At 42.8% G+C, this 17,280-nt stretch overlaps 1 protein-coding gene and 1 long non-coding RNA gene across 2 annotated transcripts in view; both read right to left on the reverse strand.

Annotated features, from left to right (window-relative positions):
* LOC120545069 (dual specificity protein phosphatase 26) overlaps positions 1 to 17,280 on the reverse strand; it is a 20,338-nt gene continuing 3,058 nt past the window's right edge. The window contains exons 4-5 of the mRNA XM_039779061.1: positions 14,072 to 14,262; positions 1 to 24 (exon numbers count right to left, since the gene is read on the reverse strand). Of these exons, the coding sequence (XP_039634995.1) occupies positions 1 to 24; positions 14,072 to 14,262 (215 nt within the window). The remainder of the gene's footprint in view (positions 25 to 14,071; positions 14,263 to 17,280) is intronic.
* On the reverse strand, positions 15,269 to 16,999 carry LOC120545431. The gene is made up of 2 exons (XR_005636695.1): positions 15,783 to 16,999; positions 15,269 to 15,524 (listed from the first exon to the last, which is right to left on the reverse strand). It is a non-coding gene; the product is annotated as an uncharacterized LOC120545431 (long non-coding RNA).

Below are 17,280 nucleotides of genomic sequence, written 5' to 3' on the forward strand. Positions count from 1 at the left end.
TCAAGAAACCTCAAGTTTCTCCCGCTGAGAGGGAGGAGACTGAGAGAAACTGAGAAAAAAACCTTGAGTTTCTCTCAGTTCATTTCCTCATTCATTCATTCAGTCTGTATCAGGCGCATTTTAATGCATGTTGTTATCTGCATGAATAAAAAAAACGTATTGGTTTATGTTAGGCAGACTAGGCTATAAAACGTTTTTTCTCAAACATGTCATCATGTCCTTTTGTCGACGATCCCGTTGATGAAAAAGCTGTATTAATTCACAGAAAGTTTACGTCGGGAGATGATAGTGTCTGAGTCCCGATGTATTTTCATTTCCACATAACCGATTTGAGAGGTATTTTTCATCACAGTCCATCAGATATGTAGATACCTTATCGGTCCTCATATCACTAACATCCACCATCGTGGACAGGCTTTAACATCCAAGCCGATTCTTTGTGTCGCATTACGTTTTTTGCAAACGGCAGTTTTCTTTATAACAGTGTAGCGCAGGGGTCACCAACATGGTATACAATATTGATATCTGTTTCCCACCTTGTTAAGTCATTGTTGATAATTATTGTGAGAAATCATTAACGTGATCAGTGTCTTCACATAGGTGAGTATCATTAATCATTAATAACCATATATAACTAAAGGCAAACTGAGCACATTTGTTATTTCAGAAGATTGTATCAAACTGGTAGCCCTTCGTATGACTCAATACCCAGGAAGTAGCTCTCAGTTTAGAAAAGGTTGGTGACCCCTGGTGTAGCGGATCACGCTGTAATAGTAAAGCCACTGTATGCAGAGCCGTCAGAAAAGTGTGACTTGCTCTGAAACGTTTTATGTACGTTTTTTGTAGTGTTCCCTGGACACAAACCACTGAGAGCCATTAAAAAGAAATAAATGATTATACATTATAGTTCTGTTAATGATCATGGTGCTGCAGCCTCAGAATGGGATTAGTAGGCTATAGTTTACTTTTTAGCCCGCAGGATTGCACCTAAATGAAATTATAGGCCTAGGTGTAATACAATTCCAGTTTTCACCAGTAATATTATAAGTTAACTGTGATTAAATATGAAATTAATACACTGTTAATGCGTACCAGTGACGGACTGGCCATCTGTAATTTGGGCAAATGCTAGAAGGGCTGCCCCCCTATGGACTCCTTTGGGCCACTAGTGATACGTAGAAACATTCACTCAGAAGGCAGAGTTCCTAATTTCCTAATTTTTTGACAAAAATATGGCCGTTTTTTTTTTATCCCAGTCCTTCACTGATGCGTAGCATTGACTCTAGCAGCAATTTTCTCCCACACCAATTCTCTCTATTTGGCAGCAGCAGCCGCTGTCTTGCTTTTTTAACGAAATGCATGTTCAAACCATAGACAGTAGGTTCAAACCAAGGGGGTAAGCTTCGCTTCAGAACTCGAACCTCCTATGGCGCCATTTTGACGCTACAAAGAGATCACCTCCCGTTAGCATCCCATTGACTAGCATACATTTTGGCGCCACTTTGACAGCGAATAACTTTACATCTGAAGCGTTTAAAGACTCTATTTGTCCGTTGTTTATTTCTAAAGAAACACGACAATGTATAAAAGGCTCCATTACCTTGTACCTCACGTTATGGCTCCGTAGCAGACGCTTTTATAAAAATAGGCTAACGATTGGGTCATAACCACGAGACTTACTGTCACACAGTAGAGGAATTACCGTATAGTACAGGAGAAGCTCAAAGGCAGTTTGGACTTACATTAGCTGTTTAGGTTTAATTACTAATGTTAACTAGCATGTTAGTGATCAGTAATTAGCCTGTGTCTATGTTATCTCCTTACATATACCTACGCTCTCCGTCTCTGTAAGATTGGGAATGATTGAGATTTCTCTTGGAACAGCTACCAGAAGACTTCACACTTTCAGACAGGTTGCTCACGTCACATTTACATTGTCTCCGTCAGTTGGAGGCTGCGCAGTAAAGGAAGAGATCACCGGAAAAGTGCTTCTAATATCCTTCACTGGTCTCCGTCCAGAGCAACGGGGTCTATTGGTCCATTATATATATGTCAATGGTTCAAACTCACTGTTTGTGCGCATGAGTATTTCCGCTGACCTGTTTGTTTCTTGGTTGTTACCATGGTGAATCGTGGAATCATGGCTCCATTCATGCTGCCTTTTTATTGTGCACGCGCGTAACCCTGAGTGAACCTACTCCGAGTTGATTGAACCAACTCAAATCAGCTGTTCTGGAACCTAAAACTCAGAGTTTCCCATCTCAGGGTTAATCAACTCAGAGATCAGGGTTAGACTCAGAGTTTGTTAAACCTCCTTCCTGGAACGGACCCCCGACCAGCGGGCGCTCGTTGGATTGTTGTTGGCCGCGTTAAGTGAGGAGGGCGGGCAGGAAGCAGAAGCCAGGACGCCGGCCGGGCCTGCTAGGAAACCACAACGATCAACACTGACAAGACTCCTACTCACCAACGCCAGATGGATCATACACAAAATGGATATATATGCTGCAAATACACACGCAACTGCTGTGTGATGATTATTACCGAAGCCTGGCTGAATACACTCACTCATCCCAGCTAGCAGCTAGCAGCTAGCAGTGGTAGGTGAATTTCAACATGGCTAAGTTGCTAAACACATCTTGTTGTCCTGTAAGGGCCCTGTTCATGTTGCACACATTTTAATTGCATTTTGAAAGAAGTGAATTTTCTAAGTTGTGAAAATCGTTCTATTGATAGATTCTTGTTTTAAGTATTTTCACCTAATACAGTTAAAAAAAACGAAATCAAGCACAAAAATATTGTTTTTAGCAAAATTGTTATCAGCCTAAAAAATAAATATATTCTCTTGCTATGCTGTTTATCTTACTTAGATTTTATAGGACCAATACTTTTGGAGTGAATCTTTTATATGCTACTTCAAAAATTGAAATGGAGCTGGTTTAAATAAACATTTAAAGGTCCAATATGTAATATATGTACTGTAATAAATCCAAAAATGAAACCAATGCCTCAGTGCCAATACAAACAACCTTTTCATAGATCAAATACCAAGAAGACTATATTAAGATTTAAACTGGTTACGTGAAAATCGAACACAACGCATCGGTCTGCTGTTTGCGTTTGTGTCTACGGATGGAATACGCGGGATATTTATGCGATGAAATTCACGTTGTGTAATTACGTCACTTCATAACGTTCCCATGGCAACAGGGGAAAATGGCTGCTCTTGTGTGAAGTAAACGCAACATTTTTCAACTTCCTGCTAAGATATATTATGTGACTTTTTTGCAACGAAAATGCGGGGGATTATTAAATCGTGCAAGCGCCGCATATTTTGTGCGGAAATCTGCAATTTATGCGTCGAAAGTGTATAGTGAGACTAGTAGTAGTAGTAGTAGTAGTAGAGTGAAATGTCCCCTCCATGCCCTGGCCCCTCAGTACCTCTCCGACCTGCTCCATCCTAGTGATGGCCAAATGAAGCATCATGAAGCTTCGTGAACCATTTCTTTTAATTGTCTGAGCCCACTAGATTGGGCTATTGGTTAAATAAAAAGGCTCAAGGAATGGCAAATCAGTGGGTTTTCAACCCTTTGTTGAACAGTGAGCACCATCTAGTGGGCTCAGAAAATAAAGAAAATTCTTGGTGAAGCTTCATGAGGCTTTATTTGGCCATCACTACTCCATCCATACACCACACCCCTCAGACGCTGGCCTGCTCTCCATTCCCCACACCTGCGGAGACGGAGCCTTTAGTGTTGCAGCCCCCCCGGAACGCCCTCCCTGCACATATCCGAAATGCTGCATCCCTGGACAGCTGTTCACCACAGCCTACAACCTCCTTTAGCTTAGCCACAGTAATTCTGTAAAGTGCCCTTGGGTTTCACGAAAGGTGCTATTTACTGTAAGTACAAGTTGTTGTCATTATTAAGTTATTATTATTTAGAACCACCCGAACCCCCTCCCCTGTCTACGGCCCTGTGTGGAAGCATAAATCTACCTCTTTTTAATACAAAATGCAGTACAACAGCTGTGAGAGAAGTTTTATTTGATTTCTGATTAAGAACAGTTTGACTATTTTTGCATGTCTCATAATATGGCCTTCTCACTTACAGTTTGGGCCCCAGAAAGTCGGCAAAAAAGTTCCTTAGCCATCATGGAAAGAAGAAACAAAAAGTGTGGAAAAAGCACCAAAATCGACAGAAAAAGTAGCAAAAACAATTAAAAATGCCAAAAACATTGGAATAAAGGGACACAACTTTCTGAAATGCGACAAAAACGCGGTAGGCCAAAATATATCATGAACCTAAATTGAAATTCGGGCCGGATCAAAATCTGCGAGGGGTCGGATTTGGCCCGCGGGCCTACAAAATGCAGTACAACAGCTGTGAGAGAAGTTTTATTTTATTTCTGATTAAGTAGAGAATTTATCAAAACAAAGTTATCAATCAACGCTCAACTGTTATTCACAATACAAACTGAAACAAAAGTCTGAAAACCAACTTGAAGTACACAGATTAAGGCATCAACATCTCCTTTGCCAGTTTCTTCTTCAATGAACCTCAAAGAGAGTGATACAAAAATAAATTCAAAACAATTCCAAGTTTTCTTATAGAAAGTTCTCTGTAAGAAAACAAAGATATTTTACGAGAATAGAAAACAGCAATTGAGACCAACAACCAATCACGGCACAGTAAAACCACAAATACAAAACATACAGATCCAATACAGAAAAAAGAGATCGTTGCGGCAAGAGAGGCTCCGTCAAGAAAATATCCTTGAATATATATAATATATATATAGTTCACTTGTGTTTTAACTGAGTGGAGAGCTTCTAAAAAAAGGCAGATTCCGCAGGACTTCGTCGTATTTAACAGACAGTCGTAGCAAAGGAAGTCTCTGTTTTCCTGACACAAAATGTAACAAGAGAGAAGAGTTTTGACGGGTTGATTCTGGACTTCGGGAGTAACTTCATGCCGTCACACAATCAAACCAAATATTATACAAAATGTGGCAATTGCAAATGTCCAGAATCTCATGGAAATATCTCTCATGAGATGGGGATGTAGCGGCTGCTTGATGTGGACCCTTTGGGTCATCTATTGGTCCCCAAATAGCCGGCTGTGATGCAAATCAGTATCGATTTAAAGTGCTCAGACTATGCTTTTTTTGGCTTTTTGCCTTTCATTTATCGTGTAGTCCAGCCTTTACTTCAGAGACAGACGTGGTCACTTTGGAACACACGTTATAATGCTCGCCTAGCTGCTAGCATGGTACACCCTCATACTCTGCTTCTGACTGGCTAGTAGTCCTTACCTAGCTACTGTCAGGGCACGCCCTCATACTCTGCTTCTGACTGGCTAGTAGTCCTTACCTAGGTACTGTCAGGACACGCCCTCATACTCTGTTTCTGATTGGCTAGTAGTCCTTACCTAGGTACTGTCAGGGCACGCCCTCATACTCTGCTTCTGACTGGCTAGTAGTCCTTACCTAGCTACTGTCAGGGCACGCCCTCATACTCTGCTTCTGACTGGCTAGTAGTCCTTACCTAGCTACTGCACATGTGCGACTCCCAACAAAGATGGAACAGAAGTGAGATGTCTCACTCTGTAGCTACAACAGAGAGCTCATTTCCACAAAATATTCAAATAAAACTATACCTTTAAATCTCCACAGACTGTACAGATACAATATTCAACTTTTTATTTACACATTTTTTTCTTCAAACGAGCTGAGAAAAGTTGCTCATCTCTTTTCCCCGTTTCCTGTACTTCATCATGGTGTTAAAAAACAGCACAGACGAAGACCACGAGTCCCAAAAATAATATGTTTCATACTTGAGGTAATCATTAATAACACACAGGAGGGTATTTGAAAAAGCTGGTTTGAGTTTCAGCATCGGATCTTCTGTTGTTTTTCATTAGCACGAGAACACAAGCCTCACTTAACACCAAGACCAAAGAGCGGACTTTTGCAAGACTGGCGTACAGCGCTGAATACGGTGCACTCTTCCTGACATCCAGGCAGTTGTTAGCTTTTGCGATGGCACATTTGTGGTATTGTCTCCCAGTGCACGTCTTCTCTAAATGCTTCTTGTGCTGGCATGATGCTGTCAATGATCCCTTAGAGTCCCAATCGGGACAGCTAACAGTCACTGTAAAGGTGGAGAGATACACCAGACTAGGAAGTGGTTTAATAGCCACGTTAGAGCGCTGGGTTGAGTCTGAAGCACCATTTGGACTGGATTTATTACTTACGTGAAGATGGGGGGAGTTTAAACTGAAATTTAAATCCAACTTCAAGTGAACGGATTGCTCCTTTTTCCTAATTTAAAGTTCAAAATGGGTCACTAAAATGTTTCTTTGGGAAAAAGCTGCAAGTCCTTTTTTATTATCCATGTTTTGTGAAGATGGAGTCGCAGCCTAATACCCCGTTTATACGTACATGGTTATTTTTAAAAACGGAGACATTTCCTTCGTTTGTGCCCTTCGTTTACATGCAAACAGAGAATTTGCCTCTGAAAACGATTATTTCTAAAAACTCCGGCCAGAGTTGAGATTTGGGAAAACTTTTTTTGCACGTGTGCATGTTAACTGAGACAAACGGAGGTTTAGGCAGCTGAGGAAGAGAAGAGAGAGGAAGTGGTTTGTTGCTATTTTCGGGATTCTGATTGGCTAACGTGGGCCTGAGCTTCTCGTTACACTGCCACCTACAGGTCTGGCGTGCTCTTGATGGCATTGACGGCATATACATAGCCACGTGAAAACGTAGCATAAATGTTCTTACTAATAATCTGACACATTGAAACAGGCTAACACCAACACCAAGGCCAGTTGAAGAAAACAATAGTTCTACTATATAAAGCCATCAGGAGAGCATGGCTCTTTTGAGCCACGTTTTGTTAACATTATTTGTCTACGTTTTGGGAAACTTGCGCAATTAAAAGTATGCAGAATTAGCCATTAGCAGTTTGTAAGCAGTGTACCCATGGATGTACAGACAACTACCTACTGTATTTATTGCTTTGAAACTGAAGATAACTTACAAATGATTCTCAGGGAAGTTCTGAAGTGTCTTTTTTTCTGTGATTTTCAAGCAGATTCGTGGACATTTAGTCGTGATGGACACCAGAAATTGTTATATCCATGGGAAATGTAAGTCACCCTGAATCTAATAATATGTGGTCCACGTCAATGTGTTTAGATTTGACTGAGTTATGATCCAGAGAAGGAGTGTGATTTTTGACCTCAATTCACCTCTTGCAGTATCTTTGCCTGGCTTTAAATGTCCGGATCTATTCCAGACATATTCTGTAGATTCACGTATTCACAATGATTGAAAGGCCTCGGTAACGATGAGTCAAACTACTGAGGTGCAAAGAAACTCCTGCACACTGTCCAACTTGCAAAGATAAATTTAATAGCTGGCAACGTTTCGGTGCTAGACCTTTCATTAGGCAAATCTTTTGCCAAATCTATTAGCTGAAATTTAGGGATAGAGCGATTATCGGCCCGTTTTTTGGCAGTTTGCAGATATCTGTATCTGCCTTTTTATTTGCCTGATAACCGATTTAATTAAAGGTACAGTAGGTAAGACTTATAAATCTAACTTTCTGTCATATTTGCTGAAACTGCCCCTATGTTCCAGTAGAACTACATGAAGCAGGTCATTAATCACTGCTCATGAACACGCATTCATTCTCCCTTGTGGGGAGAGCTTAGGAGACAGTTTTGGGCTTTAGCAGAAAGGGGGGATAGACTGAGAAGTTGTTGATGTTAAAATTTTTTGGCAATGTCCTGGATCTTCCCAATCCTACCTACAGCACCTTTAATGAATTAAAAAGTGTTCTACTTTGGCTTGGCTCCAGCTCTGTCTGTCCCCATCTCTGTCTGTCCCTCCCATTAACTACTAATTATCGTATCGGCCTTGAAAAACCAGTATCGGTCGACCCCTTTTTGCAAGTAAAGACAATGTGTGGGAATTCCTTTGCAACTTTTGATCTACTCGTCCCCTCCCAACGCCCCCTGTCTCATGTTATACTGTAGATGTATTTTTGGGTTCTTAATTACCGAGGTGAACAGTGATGGTTTCCTTCCTCCACCTGCGCCATCTCAATCCCGTCCAAATGGGCTCAAGTCTCTTCTCTACCGGATGACTTTTAAGATCATTACACAAGATATCTAATAAAGTGTGATTATTTTTGAAATACACTGGATTGAAACAATACATTGAATTGAACAAAAATGACCATATACTGTATGTTTCTATTTACAAACTCGTCACAGGTAACAACTGTGTACGGATTGTGACAACACTGTTAATACGATGAATCAACAGGCTACATATACCTGTGCTGGTTTAGACCTGGGCTACAACTAGTGTGTGAGTTGTTCAGAGCACTTAATGACACTTGCTGAATGTAAAAAAAAAGTAAGTGGGGGGGAGACCCGCAAACACTTGAACTATGGGGGAGAATCGCTGAGCAAGAGTCTTTGTCTCTGAGGGCTGACGTCACAGGTTTAACCCTCCGTTTGGATTACAAAAGACAGAATAGTAGCCCACGTGTGGACAGAGCCAGGTGTGGTTATTTTGGGGCCCCGCACAAAATAAAGCATGCGGCCCCTTAAATCCCGACCCTGAGCTCCAGGCGGGCTGATAAGAAAAGGGCCAGAGGCAATACTGTTATCTCCATCTGAACTTTTAAGTTATTTATTTGAAGTTATTTGGTCTATTGTTGAATCCTGCACTCTGTCGATCACTTGTACTCACTTTATTAATGACCTTTTGGTTCATGTTTATGTTATTAAGCAAAATAAAACAAATATTATGATATGAGTTTTGTAATGTAACAAAGTACAAATATTCCGTGACTGTACTTCTTATACATTTCACGTATATCTGAACTTTACTTCATTATTTACATTTGTGGAAACTTTAACTTTTACTCCATTACATTTCCTAATTAAAATGTAAACTTTTACTCCGATACATTTTCCATAAGGGAAATGTATCCTCGTAACGTTCCTCGTTACTTGCAAGAAATGTCGTACGTTGGAGTGAAAGATCCTTCCGCACAAACATTTAAAAAACATTTTTTTTTCTGTTTTTCTCTTTGTTGATGTCAGTCTTTGAATTTTAAGTTTAAGAAGGTGTGGAAACCCTGACTATTATGCGTTACTATAGGGAAGCCACAATAAAGTTCAGAATCAAAGTTATTTTTTACTTTTACTTCTAATATTTAAGTATATTTAATGTTTCTTTTGATACTTAAGTAGCGTACATATCAGATACTTCTAGAGACTTTTACTCAAGTAATCTACCAAAGTCATTTTCTGGTAAGATACTTGTACTTCTTTCTAGAGTATATATAGTTTTTTATAGAGTTATAGAAGGTATTTCTTTCTATGACTTTATACAAGACGGGTTATGATCATTCTTTCCATAAAAATGTTAGTATACCAAAGAAAGCGACTTAAGTTGCTTCAATATAATAAACCAACCTAATAATCACTTTTAATTTCATTGATAGAAACCCAACAAGTTCTTCCAACCACACGACCACATAGGTCGTTTATTCCGACCCTCTAATGCGACCCAAAGGAGTGTTTTCCGTCTTCGTACCTAAACGTAACGTCACGGTTTTAAACATGTCATAAGTGCAACGTAGGAAAGCTTTTTAGCACACCTCTTTATTCGGGCAGGAGCGTAGGATATGATCAAAAGTAGCAGATCAAAAAGTTTAGAGAAAATCCCGCACACTGACCATTACGCAAGCAATAATTTACTTAGAAAAATACAAAGTTTCGGTCTCAGACCTTCATCGCCTGAGACCGAAACGTTGTATTTTTCTAAATAAGGTATTGCTTGCGTAATGGTCAGTGTGTGGGATTTTCTCTAAACATGTCATAAGTGAAACGGTCGCAGTTTGGTTAGTTTTAGGCACCAAAACTACTTGTTGGGTTTAGAAAAAGATTGTCTGCACAGTTGTTACATTACTACCCTTCCATGCAAAAGTTCATGACGTAATTTCGTGATGGAGAACGTGACGTAGTTACGTTTGCTACGTAAAGTTAGAATGACTCATGTTTACTTTCATTTTCAAACGGGACATGTCTCCTGGGTCTTCCGGTTTTACTCCCGTCATAATTAGTATGGCCACTAAAAATGGGTCATAATTGCTGATTGTACAAACGACCTACGTGGGCGTTTTTTTTCCGGTTTATTTTGATAAATGGTATTATGTTATATAAAACATTTTTTAACAAAAATGTAATAACGTTTCCCATGTCAACAATAAACCTTTAACTCCAAAAAAATCATTTTAGGAGAATTATCTAGACAGTAGAAGGACACATTTTAAAGGTTTTCTTAGTGGATGAATCCGACTGAAACTTTCAAAGTGAGGGGGACTAAGATAGGATTTTAAAAAGTGAGACGGACATGCCCCCCCTCACGGCGAGGATCGTACATTTTACCTGTTAAAAGACGACTGAAACTTTGTAAATAAAGCGAGTTCAAGTGACCACAAGTTTGCAGGTTTTTAGGTTCTTAAAAAAAGTGAAAAAATCTACTACTGAGATTAGATTATTTCATCTACTTCCAGTATAATTCATCTCATTTTAAGACCTTGGTGGAGTCGTCGACTTTCTTTCTAGAAATTTACGGAAACGAGAACAAATGCGTCAGAGAATCCGTGACCTGTGGAGGATTCCTGCAGCGTATTAGCAACCCCTGGGTTCTGTCAAGAGTCAAGATTTATATTTTGTACTCTTTTCAGTGGCAGTAAAACATCAGGTTCAAGTGGAATGCTCTGAAGTTTGATTAAAAAGTTCAAGGAGTGGACTTTCCTGTTGTATAATAAAACGAGGAGTTCCCGATCTGATCGCCTGCTCGTCACAGGTGGAATGTAATCAATCAAACTCATTGACTTAAATGAGTTCTTCATTAATGGGCTGAGAGTTTCCTTCTGACATTAAATACATGTCACATTAGAAAAGATGTTGGCTTCACTGGAGAGTTTTACCCTCCAGAGCTCATGTTGTTTCAGAGGCTCAGGCTACATCGACACGACTAGCGTTTTCATTTTTAAGTTTTGAGACAAAAACGATCTCCGTCCACACAAGAGTTTTAGCTCCAGTAGCAGAACTAATTTCCGTCCGTATTAACACGTCTGACAACACATGTCGCACGACCGTTTAAGGCGCTGACACACCAACCCGATAATCGTCTGACAGTCTGGCGAGGTCGGTGACTCGAGTCTGTTCGGTGTGTTCCGTGCCGTCGTCTGTCAGAGGGGCCGTCGGCCTTCATTTTGGCCGATTTGACATTGTTGAATCGGAGGGCGGGCAGTCGGACTCAACGACCCATCTGATTGGTGGAGTGCTAACCCGGAAATGACAAGCGGGATGAGCGACGGACGCCTCTCAAAATCGGACGAAAATCTTTTAAACTGACCGTTGTCGATCTGAAATGAAGACAGATTCAGCAACCGCACGGCCTATTCCTCGCTTAAAATGTTTTCAGAAACACGTTTCGCTGAACTATTTACGTAAAATACAAGATTGTATTTCGAACGAGCCGCCGTTATATATACAGATTAGCGCCGCCGGCTGTTATGGAGACGTATTACGTCTTGCGCACGCGCAGAACGTGCACTCAAGTCGGCGTCACTTCGGTGTGTTCCGAGGCACTTTTTTGGACAGACGGGAGCCGAATGATCAGTCAGACTGCCTTTCGTGGCTACGGTCGGCCGTTGGGTTGGTGTGTCAGGGCCTTTGCACACACCGGCAGAGATGGGAAGTAACGAAGTACAAATACTTCGTTACTGTACTTAAGTAGATTTTTCGGATATTTCTACTTTACTTTACTATTTTTTTTTGTGGCGACTTTTTACTTTTACTCCTTACATTTTAACACAAATATCGGTACTTTCTACTCCTTACATTTTAAAAATTGGCTCGTTACTTTAGTTTTGTATACGAGGTCGTAATGTCGGAGAATAGCGCGGACACGCGCCTCACACCGCGAGCGGGCGCGTGCGCCACACAGAAAAAAGAGAGAGAGACTGCTGTCCGGAGGATAATCAGTTGAGATCGTGTGTGTGTGTCCTTGAGAACTGTAAGTAGTATAACTTATGTTGTCAGTTCATTTAAGCCTGTTGTTGTATTGGTCTATAGTTCCTGCACAGTTAAAGTAGGTTAGCTAGTGATTTAGTTGTTTGTGTTCTTCACCTGTTAGCTAGGCTTCACGTTGCTTGGAAAGCATCAAAAGAGAGAAGTTGTCTCTGTCCGTGTTTTACAGACACACCTGGGGGATGGAGGGGGGGCGAAGTTGGAAACCAGCATCAGCTTTAAATACGGTCCTAATCTAGTCCTCACTAGCAAGTTTCAAATAATTTCACCGGATTTACCGTTATTATTTTTCACGTGATCAATACCGAATTTAATCTAATTGGATGGGAATATACTGTAGGCTACGTTGCATGTAACGCAACACTACAAGACGACTTGACAGATTCGGCCGCATTCTGCATTCATTTGCGGCAAATAATTGCAGCTTGATGGCGGTAACGTTAGCACTAGTAGTATGGACGGCGACATGATTGAAAATGAAGAAAACAGAGATCCCAGAGATTAGGCAGACAAGCAGCAAGACATTCCCAATCATCCCTGGTCTTATCTGAGAGAGATGTTTGAGATAGGCTAGGAGGCATCAAGTATGACTCCTGGCCAATGTGCTGTGTAACTCTAAAAGTATGGGGAACTTCTTAATTAATCTATGTTTAGTAATTCATATTGGATCTTTTATTTTCTGGCTGTATTTGAGCACACACACATACATGTAGATTCCTTTAAATGTTAAGTGGACGATTAAAAAAGAGAAACTGGATCTGTGAATTCTCACAGACTCACAATTTAATTCATATCTTGCTACTCAGTCAGAATCTTATTAAGCTGGAGTCCCAGTCTCTGTCACAATAATCATATATGTGATGTTTGGCAGACATCCATTTAAAATGTAGACAATGGCATATAAAGAGCCTGGTTTTTATGTCCACTGAAGTTTCTCATCTTGCACTCTAGTAACGTGTGTGGTCCAGGTAGCTTTGCATAAAAAGTGGTTGTCATTCGCAAGGCTACTTTTACTTTTATACTTTAAGTACATTTCAAAGCCCGTACTTTGTTACTTTTACTTAAGTAAAGAAGTTAAATCAGTACTTCTACTTTTATCAGAGTATTTTTTAACACAAGTATCTGTACTTCTACTTAAGTATGGGAAGTGAGTACTTTTGCCATCTCTGCACACCGGGCATGTGCGTGCCGGTGTAAACAGGGAGCAGACTGTCTGACGTTACTCTGTAGTAAAAAATCATGGATGTAGAGGTTGAAAACACAACAAAATAGTTTGGAGAAAGATCAACAACGGATAAATTAAGAGCAGGGATTTATCTGCTTGGACCGAACTGTTACTGACAAGTATGTAAGCATACCTAACCGATAAGACTGGCTGACTGGCGTCATCGTTTCCAAAGCTCTCCGTTTGTGTCCGTCCAGACTACAAAGCAACCCCGGAGTTTTCAAACCAAATCGGGGGCAGCAGTGTTTTCAAAAATGTCTCCGTTTGAGCTGCTCGGAAAAGCCGGAGTAGTGCGGACGCGAGACGTAAAACATAGCAAAAGGTATTTGTTTTTAAACCGAAACGTAGCAGTGTAGATGTAGCCTCAAACACAAAAACAACATATAGATATATAACAAATAAAAATTGAGTTTGTAGATATTATAATCAGATATCAGTCAAACCCTGCTCTCACCTTCTGTCACTAAGAGCCACAGCATCAGAAACCCACCAGCTGCTCCTGACTTGGTCCCATTACCTCCCCCAGTTTAACCAGTCCTCAGGTGTGTGTGTGTGTGTGTGTGTGTGTGTGTGTGTGTGTGTGTGTGTGTGTGTGTGTGTGTGTGTGTGTGTGTGTGTGTGTGTGTGTGTGTGTGTGTGTGTGTGTGTGTGTGTGTGTGTGTGTGTTTTTTTGTGTGTGTGTGTGTGTGTGTGGAGGGGTTTTCAGCGGGTGTATTAAGGCCTCTACTTCTCTCAGGATGCCGTCCAGGCCGTTGAGCTGGCGGAGGAAACCCCGGTTGGGGATGACGCCCCGGTGGTCCTTCACCGTCTTGATGGCCTCGACCAGCGTCAGGTTCTGTCTGATCATCAGGTAGGCCAGCACCAGAGTGGCAGAGCGGCTCACTCCCACAGTGCAGTGGACCAGCACCTTACCTACACACACACACACGCACGCACGCACGCACGCACGCACACACACACACACACACACACACACACACACACACACACACACACACACATAACATAATATGAGTATCACTATATAAATCTGTTTCTCAGTTTTTCACATTTATATAAATGTCTATATACATCATATTTTGACCTTTAGACTAAATATCTTTAAAGCTGCTATTAAGGCTGTGCAATTAATCAAAATGTAATCGTGATTATGATTTCAGCTCCCAACGATGACAAAAACAGAATAATCGAGAAAAACAATTATTTAGCTCATTACATTTTGCAAGTAAACTCTTATTTTCTCTGTGTTCTGAATGAAAAAATAAAGTTTCCATAGGCAAATTTCACAGTTGTATGTGTTTTTTGTTTTTTTTACATTTGATTTATTTAAATTTTTTCCACAGTTTTTAAAGTTCAATAATTGCAACATCTTTCCAGAAGTCAACGAGTAATCGAGTTAAATTATCGTGATTTCAATATTGACCAAAAATCATCGTGATTATATTGTTTTCCATGATCGAGCAGCCCTAGCTGCTATAGATAAACATTGTTTTAAACAATGTATTAAATGAGTGAAACCAATCTCTGGTAGTGATAAAACTTCCGGAGAATTATCAGCTGAATATGCAGCTCCTCGTTGGCACAGTGAGTTTAGCTCTTTGTTTATCTGTCCGGCTTCAACTTTGCTGTTCTGGTTCTCTCTCGGCGCTCTCATAGCGTCGCTTTCAGAGACAACAAAATGTAAAAAGCCACTGAGCACTACTTGCTCAGCAGCAAACAGCAGACAGACTACCTGGTGAACGTAGTGGAGCATTTAGCAGATAACGAGACAGATATTATTGGACTGACATTCATCAGGTGGAACACAGACACAAAGACTCCTGATGAATGTGTAAAAAGACAACAGTTTGATAACAAGTTCAACATATCAACTTAAAAGACGCTGATATGTCAATGTTGAGTTCACAACTTGTTTTTGCAAGTTTTTTTTTTGCACAATAACCGTGACGGCCTATGCCCTGATGCCAGATCTTGGCCCGCCTCCTGGCCGACCTTCAGAACGCTCCCGCCTAAGTCGCCCCAACTTCAGAGCGGTCCCTCCAGGTCGTTGTTTGGGAATGGTGCTTCAGCCCGTCTTCCCCCACCTCCTGGCTGCCGTGTGTATCACCGCCCTTCAGGCCGTTTTCTAGAGTGGCTCCGCCCTGTCTGCCCGGCCAGCTGTTCGTCCTCCAGACCTGCTCCGTCTCTGTCGCCAGCATCCAGGCTCTCAGCCCCGACCTGCTCCCTCTCTGTCGCACGCATCCAGGCTCTCAGCCCCGACCTGCTCCGTCTCTGTCGCACGCATCCAGGCTCTCAGCCCCGACCTGCTTCATCTCTGTCGCCAGCATCCAGGCTCTCAGCCCCGACCTGCTTCATCTCTGTCGCACGCATCCAGGCTCTCAGCCCCGACCTGCTCCGTCTCTGTCGCACGCATCCAGGCTCTCAGCCCCGACCTGCTCCGTCTCTGTCGCCAGCATCCAGGCTCTCAGCCCCGACCTGCTCCGTCTCTGTCGCCAGCATCCAGGCTCTCAGCCCCGACCTGCTCCGTCTCTGTCGCCAGCATCCAGGCTCTCAGCCCCGACCTGCTCCGTCTCTGTCGCACGCATCCAGGCTCTCAGCCCCGACCTGCTCCGTCTCTGTCGCCAGCATCCAGGCTCTCAGCCCCGACCTGCTCCGTCTCTGTCGCCAGCATCCAGGCTCTCAGCCCCGACCTGCTCCGTCTCTGTCGCACGCATCCAGGCTCTCAGCCCCAACCTGCTTCATCTCTGTCGCCAGCATCCAGGCTCTCAGCCCCGACCTGCTTCATCTCTGTCGCCAGCATCCAGGCTCTCAGCCCCGACCTGCTCCGTCTCTGTCGCACGCATCCAGGCTCTCAGCCCCGACCTGCTCCGTCTCTGTCGCCAGCATCCAGGCTCTCAGCCCCGACCTGCTCCGTCTCTGTCGCCAGCATCCAGGCTCTCAGCCCCGACCTGCTCCGTCTCTGTCGCACGCATCCAGGCTCTCAGCCCCGACCTGCTTCATCTCTGTCGCCAGCATCCAGGCTCTCAGCCCCGACTTGCTCCGTCTCTGTCGCCAGCATCCAGGCTCTCAGCCCCGACCTGCTCCGTCTCTGTCGCCAGCATCCAGGCTCTCAGCCCCGACCTGCTCCGTCTCTGTCGCCAGCATCCAGGCTCTCAGCCCCGACCTGCTCCGTCTCTGTCGCCACGCATCCAGGCTCTCAGCCCCGACCTGCTCCGTCTCTGTCGCCAGCATCCAGGCTCTCAGCCCCGACCTGCTTCATCTCTGTCGCCAGCATCCAGGCTCTCAGCCCCGACCTGCTTCCCCCATCTGCTCTGCACATCTGCTTAAATGCTTAAAACATCTAGCCAAATGCTGGTAAAATATGCAAGGGGCTAGTAGACTTGCTTCACTCACCAGCCAAAAAACACCGGTTATCTATTGAGTGGCTGGTAAACTCGGAACATTCACTAGCCATTCGGCTGGTGGACAAAAAAGTAAATTTTGGACCTTGCTGATGCCCTTTTGTTTAAGAGACTCTAAAGATGTTTAAGATAATGCAACGCTAACCTGTTGTGTCAAATGTAGAGATGCACCGATAGACCGGCCGGTGACCGGAATTGGCCGGTTTTCACGTGCTCGGCCATGACCGGCGACCGGCAGGTCAGTCTGACATATGCCGATTTCTTGCCGGTCAACGCTACAATTAACGGACAGCATAAGTTATACGAGTTACAGTTCTCAAGGACGCACGCACACGGACGCCACAGCACCGTCTCTTTTTCCTTTCTCTCAACTTTTCCACTGTGCCGCTTGCGGTGTGAAGCGCGTGTCGGCGCTATTCTCGCACATGTAGGGAACCTCGTGAATTAATCTGCATCATGTCAGCTGTTCGGTAATTCTTCAGCGTGTGAGCAGAAGATAACAAGTTTGCAATATGCAACACCTGCAAGG

This window comes from Perca fluviatilis, chromosome 17, assembly GCF_010015445.1.
Source record: "Perca fluviatilis chromosome 17, GENO_Pfluv_1.0, whole genome shotgun sequence".
Lineage (NCBI taxonomy): Eukaryota > Metazoa > Chordata > Actinopteri > Perciformes > Percidae > Perca > Perca fluviatilis.